The sequence below is a fragment of the Acinonyx jubatus genome, chromosome C2 (genome assembly GCF_027475565.1).
Source record: "Acinonyx jubatus isolate Ajub_Pintada_27869175 chromosome C2, VMU_Ajub_asm_v1.0, whole genome shotgun sequence".
NCBI classification, from domain to species: Eukaryota; Metazoa; Chordata; class Mammalia; order Carnivora; family Felidae; genus Acinonyx; species Acinonyx jubatus.
Window position 1 is genome coordinate 119,936,612 of NC_069384.1, and position 13,434 is coordinate 119,950,045.

The following is a 13,434-nucleotide window of genomic DNA, read 5'->3' on the forward strand; positions in this document are numbered from 1 at the left end:
CAAACCAGAGGAAAACATTACAAGAAAAATAGAGACCAACAGTCCTCATGAACACTGATGTGAAAACTCTTACCAAAATGTTAGCAATATACAAAAGGATAAACCATCAGCAATACAGTAAATCTAACAATATATTAAAAGGGTAATAAAATGAAGTTTATTAATATAATTATTATAAAAATAGCAGCAAAGTTATCCAAGTGGGAAATTCCTAACTTTCCTAAATAAAGAAGTAAAGCATATTAGAAAAAGAATCTTTAGGAGCACCTGGGAGGCTCAGTCGGTTGGGAGTCCAACTTCGGCTCAGGACATGATCTCACAGCTCGTGAGTTTGAGCCCCGTGTCGGGCTCTGTGCTGACAGCTCGGAGCCTGGAGCCTGCTTCAGATTCTATGTCTCCCTCTCTCTCTGCCCCTCCCGCATTTGTGCTCTCTCTCTCTCTCAAAAATAAATAAACATTAAAAAAAAAAAAGAATCTTTTTCTGGTAAAATAATAGCCATCAATCAAGACCTCAAGTTTCCAACCTTGGCATGTTCTGTTGCCCTTGATTACCCTAAGGTGCTATAAGTACTAATATCCTGACATCGTATAACCTGGAGTCTTCTACTGGGCAATCTTTCCTATTGTGCTGCAAATGCTGACTTGTGGCTTGGCCCACTGGGTATTTGGATTCAGGAGAGCTGGACAGAGAGAGTCCAGGGTTGTCAGCATAAACATGGCAAGAAAATATTCTGTTTTCCAGGAGCTTTTGAGAAATGCTCTTTCTGCCTAAGTAGTCTGGGACAACTTTGTAATCAAAAACAAAAAAGTGCTCACACTTGAGTAGTTTGCCTTTCTTCCTCAGGTCACATAGCTGACTTTAGGGGAAAAAAATCTAGAGGTCATAACTCCTGCCTTTCCTTTGTTGCCAACTTCATAAAATGGGGCTTCTAGTGAGGTCTTTGGGACCACTTTGTGGGCTCACATACAACTGTCTGCCATTTTTATGATTTCAGGATTTTCCTTAAGATCACAAACCAAGACCAAGGTGGGTCCCTGCTTTCCTCTCAGAGCTAAAAACCCTCACTTAGCACTATTAATAAACTGCAATTAAATTGTTGTCCCTACAATTTAACTAAAGCACCGAGTTTTAGAAGGTGAACAAATAAAACCTCTTAATTTTCTACTCACCATGTTAAAATTTGAGTGAATTCCAACAAGCCATTTTCTCCTTCTTTTCCTTTTCCATCTATGCCATTATCTGCCAAATACAATTTCACTAACCAAGGACCAGCCGAATCTTTAATTTTTTCGATTCCTATAAGAAAATAATAGTATTTTGTTATTTTAGATAATAGCTCCCCCACTTACCACCAGATAAGTTGATTTTATTTTTAAGATTATACTTATTTGACTTGTGTGAGTAGATTTTGGAATATATTCAAGGAAATAGATGTAATTTAAGAAATCCTTTAAAAAAGTACTCAGTACATCCTTTATTCTTTATAATAGCAAGCCCCAAATTGCTCTGTATGAAAGGAAATCTCACTTAAGATTTAAATTGTTGCCTTTACTTTGGCTAAAGAGGAAAATCAATGTTTCTAGAAATTTCCTAGTAGAAGATAAGCAAGTTGTTCACTGATCCTAGGGAAGTGATAGTCCTTACCCAGGGATTCAGAATCTGCAAAGTTGTCACATTTTTTGAACTCTAGGAGGACAAATGTGAAGTAGAAAGAACCATCTTGCCTTTGTAGACTTCATGACTGAGGTCAGTGGTCCTGGAATCTAATTTACCCCATTGGTCCATTCAGCTGTTATGAAGTTCAGTGTCACTCAGTGCTATGGAATGGCATCATGTACACATTTAATTTATACCCATTCAAGTTTAGGAGTTTGGCAAAGAGAAAGACAGGAAGAGGATGGAGAAGACTAAATAGCCATGGACATGCCAGCTAATTCACTCAATAAGTGTGAGATGGGAAATCTGAGTCTCTGGTCCCAAAGCCAGATTGCCTCCAAGTGTTTGAAATTATATGCTTTGTGTACAATATAACCCCCTAAACACTAGCCAACTACTTCATCTGGGGCTTAGCTAACAAACAATGACCTGTTCCAAAGTTGGCAAGAAACTGCACGGGACTTGGAAATAATATACCTCTATACATTTATTGTGTGGGCAGTTTATTTATTTTTTAACATGAAATTTATTGTCAAATTGGTTTCTATACAACACACAGTGCTCATCCCAACAAGTTCCCTCCTCAATACCCATCACCCACCTTCCCCTCCCTCCCACCCCCCATCAACCCTCAGTTATTCTCAGTTTTTAAGAATCTCTTATGGTTTGGCTCTCTCCCTCTATAATTTTTTTTCCTTCCCCTCCCCCATAGCCTTCTGTTAAGTTTCTCAGGATCCACGTAAGAGTGAAAACATATGGTATCTGTCTTTTTCTGTATGACTTCACTTAGCACAACACTCTCCAGTTCCATCCACGCTGCTACAAAAGGCTGTATTTCATTCTTTCTCATTGCCACGTAGTATTCCATTGCATATATAAACCACAATTTCCTTATCCATTCATCAGTTGATGGACATTTAGGCTCTTTCCATAATTTGGCTATTGTTGAAAGTGCTGCTATAAACACTGGGGTACAGTTTAAAGGATTGTAAAGAATCATTTAGCTATACACTGATTTTGCCTAATATGCTGACTTGAGAACCTAATCCCAAGGGCTAGACAGGATTCTTCTGTACTTGAATTCATTCAACATTCAACACATTTTTTTAAAAGAGTATGTTTTTTGTTTAAAATTTATTTATTTTGAGAGAGAGAAAGAGAAAGAAAGCAAGGGGGGAAGGGTAGAGAAAGGGGGGGGGGAGAGAGAGAGAGAGAGAATCCTAAGCAGGCTCTGTACTGTCAGCACAGAGCCCGACGTGGGGATCAAACTCAAGGACTGTGAGATCATGACCTGAGCCGAAGTCAGATGCCCATCCCAAGCGCCCCTTCAACAGATATTTTTGAGCTCTACCAGATGTCAGGCACTGTCCTAGGTGCTGGGAATCCAACAGGGAACAGAAGAGACAAACTCCCTGCCATCTGAAGCTGACATGAAGTGATCGCTATCTAGTGTGTAGGAAGAACACGGAAGAGAGAAGAGTCAATGATAACCAAGTATAAGTTTTCAATTCATGAAAGAGAATGACTTTTTAGGGCAAGGTGATATAGCTGGACTTTTTGTTATTTTCCTTCAAAACACAGTTGGAGGGATGAAAACTAGCCCATCATTTAGTTTCATTGGGGGTAAGCCTAACTTGTCCAAATGTATTTGTTCTTACATCCAGGGCATGGGAATGATGGCAAATGACAGCTGTTATAAATAATTTAACAGTGCTAATATATTAGGACGGTATCTGACACACTGTGGGTGTTTAATAGCCATTGAACAAATGAATGAATCAATGAATAATAGAGTATAGAGTGTAATCATACTGTGGAAACTTTTATCTCACTGTTTATTGTTTTTCCAAGTACAAGGGAGCTAATAATGCCTTGAGACCATTTATGAACACGAATAGGATATGACTTTTCTATTTATAAAATCTCTTCACAAACATAGTGCCTTTGAAAAGTTAAGTTTACTGCTCAGAATAATTAATGATGTGGATACTGATCACATGTGGCACTCGTTTCTTATTGTCCCCTTTTTGCCAGAAAGCAGTGGTGATGAAACATGAGGCCAGTGGAGCTAAGGCCAAAGGCCAAATTCCTGTGCAGTTGCTGAGCACTAGAGCACTACAAGGAAAGAAACAGTTTTTGCCAGTCTACCCCTGCCACCCCACCGACTTAGCCAGCGCGGCACAAATGTATGCAGTTGGAGAGGAAGGGGGCTTCCGGGCCTGTGACTGGCCTGGTACAACTTGCATCCCCAGGGGAAAAGCAATCCAAATTCCCCTCCAACTGGTGGAAAGCAAGGTCGCAATGTCATCTCTGCTCATGAAAAATAACCAATTTGGAAAGTGCTGGTCCAAACCATTCTGCAGAATTTAGGGAGTCACAGTGCCCTGTCAGAGGGTAGGAAGACTGATGTTGCTTAGCACAGGGATTTCCTCCTCTGGGCCTTTATCCAAAATTTAAGCAGAACCAAATACTTTTCTCTGAATAGTAAACAAATTCCTCAGAGTAAAGAAAGGTGAGTACATACTCAGCCCCTGGTAATACTTGATCCACCCCAGCTGTATTCATCCCAACCTATTTTTCCCCTAGTCTTAACATTTCTTTAAAACAAAAACAAGTTCACAGACAATGACTATTTTAATTTACACTCCTCTGTCTCCGAGAACTTAGTGGCGGCACAGCAATGCCAATTGTGACTAAGAGGCAGGAGGGTGTAGAGAAAGCAGAATCCCTGGGTTTAAAACCTCTCTCTGAAAAACTCTGTGGGACTCCCCAGAAAGCCACTTACCTTCTCTGAACCCAAGTTTCGTCGCTGCTCTAACAGAGATAATACTCATTTCATAGATGGACTGGGAGGATCGACTGGGAAGCATGGTGAAGTAATGGTTGTAGAGGTACTTAGTACACAACAAATGTTACTGCCTGTCTTCTCAGTTTCATTTCTGGAAACTGTAAGTCATTGAAACACTGGAATGAGAGCGGCCCTGCTGGAAAACCTCCTTGTGGAAGGTATCTCCCCTTCTGCCACCGCCTCCCTGAGGATCAGATACATACTTCTTATAATTGCACACCTCCTCTGGAAGCCTCTCCACAGATCCGTCTGGACTCACCCAACCTTGTGCTTCATCCCATTTTCTCTGTGGTTAATTGCCAAGATCCCCCAACTGTCCCTGACTGCAGAATCTTTCACCCTCATTGAACTGGCTATCTGGTCCTTTCAGATTTCCCTCCTAAATATACCTGGACCATCTTTCTATCACTGCACTCTGCACTTTTGCTCCTCATGTCTGAACTATCGTGATAGCCTCCAAACTGGTCTGTCTCCCTTCACCTGGATGTCCCTTTTTCCAAAACACATGCTGCAATGCTGCCCAAGGTTCTTTTCAAAAATCCAATTCTCATCATGTCACTGCCTTGCTTCAGAGGAATCATGGCTCTAACTTTGCACACAGCAGAAACCCCAACTCAACTGCATTCATGGCTTTTTGGCCACGTGGGTCCTCTGGCCTTTTCAGCTACACCTCCAGCCACTCTCTCAGTGACCACTATGCAGTGAACATCACATTTCCCATACACTGAACACTCTGTGCACTTTCACCCCCTGAGCCTTTTCTCATGTGGTTCCCTTTGCCTAGAATGCCCTCTCTTTCCCAGTTGATAAACGTCTTTTCAGTCTTTCTGGAAAGAACTCTATTTCCTATGTGGGCCAGTACTCAAAGGTCAAGTGTAAAAAATTTTCATGGAACCAGAAGCTCCCCCAGAGAGGTTCCTCATTTTTCCCCCTCACTCTCTGGTGTCTCCTGGGATCACCAGGACAGCTGTGCATTGCATATTCTCTTGGACATCACACATTCTATTTGGCTTAAGAACTACTCAAATGTTCATCTAAAGATGCCAGGTCTGAGCAGAACCTTCTTCTTAATAAGGCTGATTAAAAAAAAAAAAAAAAACAAACAAAACTTGCTCAAAATAGTTTCCTTCCATCAACAAGGAATATGTGTGATTTCCTATGTAATTACCACAGATTTATAAACCAGAACACTGACTGCAGGACTTAAGGAGGCAAAGTGTAATTAGTGTTGGGTGATTCATACCTTGGACCTTGGAACATGCCCACAAAGGTTTCCATTGTTTGACTATCACTCTAGGATAAAATCCCAAGTAAAATAATTTCAGGATATTAATCAGTAACTTCTGGATCTGGAACCAATAAAACTGTTTTGAAGATTACATCTTGTCTTTTAAACTTGATGCTTGCATTCCTTAATGCCAAAGTATTCCTATGGACCACGGCTATGTTATAAACAATGCCTTCTTTGGGGAAGTGAATTTGGCACTTGGGTGGCATTGGTACTGTAGCAAAGGTCTGATCAATCTCAAGCTTGTAGACTGACCATTTTATGGTTGGATTTTGCTCTCAGTACATGTCTAAGTCATGTACTGGCCCTCCTAGTCCTAAATCCTTGACAATTAAGACACCTAGAAACTACAGTGTGGAGTTTGGGCTAGGAAACAGAGCAGGCCCAGGTGACAGGGCACGCCTGAGTCCTTGCTGAGTCTTTTAGCAACTTTTGGGGCCTTGAGGTGACATGGCAGGACCTGCTGAATGGGGCTCAAGGACGCTATCTTATCTGCAAAAGACTATTCCTGATGGCCATTCGGACCTGACAGGCTTGTGATTAGGCATAGGCCAGAACAGATATCACTCACTTGAGTGTTAATCACCCTTCAGACCCAGGGTTCCCAATTCCCACAGACCCCTGGTACAGAGCCAGGGGGCTCAGACATAAGCCAGACTGGGTCTGGAAGAGACAGAGAAGCTGGAGCAGAAACAAGCCTGGGCCCTGTTTGTTCTGTGGTGTCCAAGGCAGAGAAGAGGCATCTAGAAGTCTCACTCTGCCTCCTGATTTTCTTCACTGAGCAAAATAAATCAAGAGAAGGTGATCTGATTTTCTTTTAATTCTAAAGCAGTGGATCTCAAAGTGGGCTAACAGCATCAGCAACACTTGGGAACTTGATAGAAATGTAAGCTCTCCAGCCTTACCTCTGCCTACAGATTCGGTGCTTTGTGGGGCAGGGCCCCACAATCTGTGTTTTAATGAGCCTACTGGGTGCCTCTGATGCTGCTTGAGCTTGAGAACCACTGATCTAATGAATCTTCATGTTCAGTGCTGCTTCGAGGCAGGACTGGCTTAGATGAACAGATGTCTAAATTCTGCAGGCACAGAAATGGAATACTTTTCCTCTTCTATCAACCTACAACTGGCTGCTAAATGTAAAATTGTCAGGTTCTTGTAATTACACGTTTCAGGAGGAATAATAAAGGGTGTCAGGCTTCTGAATGGAGGTTTTGATTCATACAGTATTGTGAGTTCAACTTTCCAAGCAACAGGCCAAAGCCTCCTGTCCACAAAGGGGCAAGCATACAAATAGTTTGGCTGTTTCCAATTGGGACCAAATGGAAACCATCTGGACTCCACCCTTAAGAGGTTAATATAAATCAGCTCCATCTGCCTCTTTATTTTGATGCAGGTAGAACTCTTCTACCAAAGACAAAACTCACCCCCAACCAAATACCTTATGACTGAAAGTAATTATCCAATGTGGGAAGCTATTTTTTCACTTGCTTTGTGAACTCTGGAAAATGGTCTGCTCTGACAAGAAGCTATAAAATAAATATGTATTAAACACAGGATTTTTTTTTTCTATTCATTTGAGGCACAGAATCCCTTGAGAGCCAAAAGACTTTAATGGCTCCCACTGTCTACTGGATCAAGTCCCAACTCTGAGCCTGACATGCAAAGTCTTCCTTAATGTGACCTAGCATTTTTGACAGGTCCACCTACCCACATCCTCTTGTTCCAGCTAAACTTGTAGGCTTTCAGGCTTGCACCGTTAAGCCTCTCTCCTCTCTCAAATCCTTCTTCCTGTAAGTCCTTTCTTTCCACATGTCAACTTCTAACTCCTCCTCAGTTTCACCCCTGGGGAACAATGCCCTTCTCTGAACCCAGTGTCCATCCCTGGGTTCTCTGGGTTCTCTAAACCCAGTGTCCATGTTTGGCCCCTGAAAGATGCTGCCTTGTGTGGCTATTTGTTTTCCTAGATGTGTATCCTGTTTATAAACTACATTCTGAGCCCCCCCTGTTATGAACTGAGTTGTGTTCCCTCCCCAAATTCCTATGTTGAAGTCCTAAGTCCCAGCTCCTCAGAATGTGATCTTTTTTGGATGTAAGGTCGTGGCAGATGTAATTAGTTAAGATGAGGTCAGACTGGAGTAGAGTTGGCCCCTAATCCAGTATGACTGATGTCCTTATAAAAAGGAAATCTTGGACACAGACGCACACAGGGAGAATGTGTGGGGAACATGAAGGCCAAGGTCGGGGTGATGCATCTATAAGCCAAGGAACACTAGATTGCTAACAAACCACTAGGAGACAGGCATGGAACAGATTCCCCCTCAGAACATCTAGAAGGAACCAGCCCTGCCGACATCTTGATCTTAACTTCCAGGCTCCAGAACTGTGAGACAATATATTTCTGTTGTTTAAGGTCAAAAGAGGCAAGCCTGATATTTTTGTGCCAGGTTTTAGCAGCTGAAAGGTATTATTGTGACATGGGCCTCAACAAAGCTATTATTTAAAAGCTGGAGGATGAACAGTTGTATTGCTCTCTTTTTGACCTTTCTCTCAAACTATCTACCTTCTTGAGGGTTACACATTTCCAGGCCTACATTAGGGTGGGGGGTTGGGGGGCTTGGGTCGGGGTGGTGGCACACAGGAGGTGTCATTCACGAAGGCCTTACATTCAGACTCTGCTGTCATTGCCTATTGAGGTTATGCATGCATTCTCTGTGTTTTTATATGTATTAGAAGAGCTAGCTTGTTAAACATAAAGACTTTAAGTATTATGAAATTTTTTAACCTTCTTTGCTTAAAAAATTTTTTTTTTTTTTAATCAGGAAGTCTCAACAAATAGAAGTGGTCAGAACCTCTCTCCAGCCTTGAGAAGTCTTGAAGTTCCCATACAGATTTTGACCTTTGGGTCTGGGTGCAATGTCAAGTTAACTGCACAGCGTGATACACAGATTCAGTCTTTGTCTTCATTACCACTTTCTGCTAGGTCTATATGGAGAGTTAGAACTAGTGACCCAGCAGTCCTCTGCCTTCAGATGTCATCTGGCCCAGTGTAAGGACTGTCCTCTGTAGGGCCACCTGCCTTGGAGACCAATGATCATCCTCATCCCAAAAGGAATGCTCAAAAATCAACTCCTCTGAAAGGATTTTTGATTGAAAATATCCCCAAATGGTAAATAAATGTCTAAAACAAGTGATAACCTAGAATGGCTCTTATTATTATTCTTTTTCTTTTTTTCTTTTAGTAGGTTTTCCAAAATATACTAGTACTACCCAGTGGAAAGACTGTATTTATACAAGATGACAGAGACAGATCTAATAAATTTTCTCACTTTTCACTTTCATTTGGCTTTTTAGATCCTAAGAATTTGTATTTATCTAATTAAGAGAGATTTCACAGAGGAGACACAGGATAATTTAAAAAATAGGAAAAAGACCACAAAAACAGATTAAAATTGAGAAAGAAAAAGGCACAGGGCAACGAGTTACATCACAAAGGCCTGTCACCTTCCACACACTAATTGTATGAAAAAAATATATAGAGAGTGGACTAACACAAAACAACATGAGTTTAGGTTAGCCTCCACAAAGAGTTTCCCACAGACTGTGCTCATGACACCTCTAGTGATCATCTTGTGCTTATCTTTACTTTTTTTAATGTCTATTTATTTTTGAGAGAGAGAGTATGTGTGAGCAGGGGAGGGGCAGAGAGAGGTGGAGAGAAGATCTGAACCAGTTTATGTGCTGACAGCAGAGAGCCCTATGTGGGGTTCGAACCCACCAAGAGGCCATGACCTGAGCCGAAGTTGGATGCTTAACCAATTGAGCCACCAAGGTGCCCCTTGTGCTGTGTCTTTATAACCTCAAAATGCTAAAGCTGTAGTGGAATTTAGGAAGCTGTGAGCGCAAATTCTTTGGTTTGCAGAATAGGATGCTGAGATACAGGCACCAGGGCAAGTGCTGGGCACAGAACCCATGTTCCCTAATGCTGAGCTTTGAACCTTTAATGCTTGGAGAGCTTCTCACTTTGTTCAGTCCTGCTCTGAGGTTATGGAGTTGGTGATTTCTTAAAATTCCCTCTAAATGACTCCGTTTCTGATGCTAAGCAATGAGGGTAGAAGAGAAGTCTCCAAGCTGAATCAACCAGGTCCCGCTAGCTGTTTACTGAAGAGATACTGCCAAACGAGCCCACGCCCCCTAATGGACGTTGGCTTGCTAAATGTGCCGAAGAAATCCCTCTGGTGGACAAGGCCAAGCTGTTCTGTGTTTGGTTTCCGTGAAACCACAAGACACGGAGTCTTCTTTCTCTCCAAGTGAGTTTTTCCGTTTGGGGTAATTACTGTAGTAGCAGGACTGCACAGCCCGGGAAAGGAGGAAGCGATTTACAGATGAAGGAAGAGGGAAGGAGAGTTGAAGCAAGTACCAAGTACCTTTTTTTCTCCTCTCCTTCCCTGAAGCAGTTTTCCCTGTTTCAGCACCAGATGGCTTTGTAATCCGGTTCGAAGTTGAACTCGCCCTCTGTTTGGCTGCATGGAAAAGAAAAGGATGGGGAAAAAAGCCTGTTCAGAATTGTATGAATGGGGCTTTACACACTTTGCTATTAATTATTTCCTTCATTTTATGTACACTTTGAGCAGAGATATTCTCGTGAGAGGATTATCCGGCCTATTGTCAAATCCCACTCATTCCAGTTCAGTTCTTTCTTTCTCATGTTTCTTTCCTCAAAGTCTTGAGGAGAGCATGCAACCAAGTAGGGCCCCAAGTATCATCCTAAAAGGCCTCTTGTACATTCTCCACGTTCCACAGCTGCCCTCTATAAAAGTGGCTCCAAACATCTGAGATTAGTAAGAATGTAGCAGAGAGGAGCACATTTTTGGCGTATTTTTTAAAATATTAGTATACTATCACTCTAGAGTCATTCTAGTCCCTTCCTTTCCTTTCTCTTGCACCCCACATCCCAAGCATCAGGAAATGGGAGAGATGTGGAACAAGATCTCCTCTGCCACTGCCCTGGTCTCACTTGGGTAGACCTCTCTCACTTCCCACCCTCACTGCTCCCTGGATGAGGACAGCTTTCCAACAGGCCTCCCCGCCCCCCCCCCCCAGCCCCACCCGGTCCATTTGCTATACAGATTGAGAGGTCTTTCTCAAACCTAAGTCCTAAGTAAGTCCTAACTCCTCTGCTCCCTTGTCACTAACAAGGTCCGTGATCCCTTGTCCCTGTCATCACCCAGGTACCCTTCTGCTCCCTGTGCACAGGCCTCTTGGAGACTTGGCGCAGGCTGTTCCCTCTGCCTGGCATGCTCTCCCCACTGGCAGGCTCACGCCCTCACCTCCTGGTCTGTACACAAATGCTGTCTTTTCAAGGAGGACTACATTCAACCATCTATTTAAAATCACACCCCAACCATCGTCCTTCCCCAGACTCCCAAACTTGCTAATCTTGCTCGACACTTTTTTAAAGCTTACTTATTTTTTAATTTTTAAGTAACCTCTACACTCAACATGGGGCATGAATTCATGACCCTGAGATTAACAGTCACATGCTCTTCGAACTGAGCAGCCAGGCTCCCTTTGACATTTTCTTTTTTCCATAGCAATGACCATCTTTTAACAAACTAGAGCATGTGTATATTTATTATGCCTTTTAAAGACTATCTGACTTCCCCACCCCATACATACACAGCACATGTGCACACCCATGCACACACACGCACACGCACACTGCATTCCCAGCCCCCTCCTCGGGGGCAAGGACCTTTGTTTTCTACCCTATGTATCCCAAGCACCAGGAAGAGTACTTGGTGTATGTTAGGAGAGACAGAAATGCACACATGCAAACACACACATGATGAAGGAAGCAACATCATTACTAAGATTGCATTTTACACATTATAACAATTAAGAAGAACTTGTCATTGGCTCATGAGGCATTTCTGCCTCTCTGTCAGCGATGGAGAGCCATTGTGCCTGACCCTAGTGGGCAGAAGCAGTGACTGGGAGGCCTGGGTGCAGCTCACAGAACAAGAGAGAAAACCAAGCATTTGGGCCTTAAAACACAGTGGCCTCAAAACATTTTTGCTCCCCTTACATCCCACAGGAATACTGAAAGGCGATGTACTATCTTTACAGTTTTAGGTTGGTTGTCTAAACTCATTCATCATAAGTTTTAAAATATCAAGGCATGAGATTTCTAGGATATAGCAAATACTGGCCTTTAAAAATAAAATCTGTTACACCACTCTCTTAAGTGTATCCGGTGGAATCTAAATTCCCAGCAATTTGGTATCTATCATCATCCATTAAGAAATCCCAAACAACCCAAAATGTGAGCAGATTCTTCTTCAATGGTTGAAAATTTTACATCATTCCCTTTTACTCTTGTGTTTAAAAAATTTTTGTTTAATGTTTTTATTCATTTTTGAGAGAGAGAACATGAGCAGGGGAGGGTCAGAGAGAGAAGAGGACAGAAGATCTGAAGCAGGCTTTGTGCTGACAGCAGTGAGCCCGGTGCAGGGCTCGAACTCACAAACCACAAGATCAGGCAGGACGTGAGCTGAAGTTGGATGCTCAACTGACTGAGCCATACAGGTGCTCCTCTTATGTTTTCACTCGTATTTTCATTCTACTTACTCTGCTGAATTTTGTATTTGCAAGTCTTTTCGATTTCATCCTGTTATACTTCTCTGTAATAAAAATACTACATTTATGGGTATTTAAAATTTTTAAATATCTTGGGATTATAAAACTCTAAGGTATTAAAAATTATTCTGCAGTTATTAATCAATTTTAGAAGTATAAAACTGATTAGTATAATATATACATTTTATACATTTTGATAAATCCTAATACAGAAATAAAATTTTATTGAATGCCTCTCTTATGAGATGGATGCTGTTTTATTTGCTTTTATAATTAATTCATGTATTCATTAAAGAATATTACTGCTAACATGAGGCAGACTTCAGCATCAGTGCTATTTCTATTTTTCATTGTTATAGTTCTGATACTGAGAAATCTTACTCACATAGATGGGGATAAAATAGGGTTGCCAGATTTAACCCCTTTTGTCCCCCAAACATATAGGATACTCAGTTGAATTGTTATTTTTTTATAATCTTTTTCATGTTTATTTATTTATTTTGAGAGAGCAAAACAGAGACAAAGCACTAGCAGGGGAGGGACAGAGAGAGAGAGAGGGAGAGAGAATATCAAGCAGGCTCCATGCAATCAGCACAGAACCCAACACGGGGCTCGATCTCACAAACTGCAAGATCATGATCTGAGCTGAAATCAAGAGCTGGATGCTTAACCAACTGAGCCACCCAGGCACCCCTGCCCCCCCCACACACAATTGAATTTTAAATTTCAGGTAAACAACGAATAATTATTCTAGTTAAGTATATCCCAAACATTGCATGGGATATACTTATTAAAAATTACATGTTTTCCATCTAAAATTCAAATTTAATTGGGTAATCCTAGAAGGAGTTTTATCACAGCAGTATTATTCAGTTCTTTGAACTCCTGTATGATAGGCTAAATATCACACAGCGGTTGATCAAAATAAAAAATATTTGTGATGATCTGTCAATTGATAGCTTGATTAAATCCTCCTTCAATTTTGTTAAAACCAAAAATCGGAAG

General features: G+C 41.6%; 1 protein-coding gene and 1 long non-coding RNA gene across 6 annotated transcripts in view; one reads left to right on the top strand and one right to left on the bottom strand.

Moving 5' to 3' along the window:
• LOC106984994 (uncharacterized) overlaps positions 1 to 13,434 on the bottom strand; it is a 48,766-nt gene that overhangs the window by 15,495 nt on the left and 19,837 nt on the right. For all 5 annotated transcript variants that reach the window (XM_053221375.1, XM_027061707.2, XM_053221372.1 and 2 more), the window contains 2 exons: positions 10,218 to 10,313; positions 1,171 to 1,297 (listed from right to left, as the gene is read on the bottom strand). In XM_053221375.1, the coding sequence (XP_053077350.1) occupies positions 1,171 to 1,297; positions 10,218 to 10,313 (223 nt within the window). The remainder of the gene's footprint in view (positions 1 to 1,170; positions 1,298 to 10,217; positions 10,314 to 13,434) is intronic.
• Positions 6,507 to 8,987, top strand: LOC113599948 (uncharacterized). Its single transcript, XR_003420929.2, has 2 exons — positions 6,507 to 8,175; positions 8,613 to 8,987. It is a non-coding gene; the product is annotated as an uncharacterized LOC113599948 (long non-coding RNA).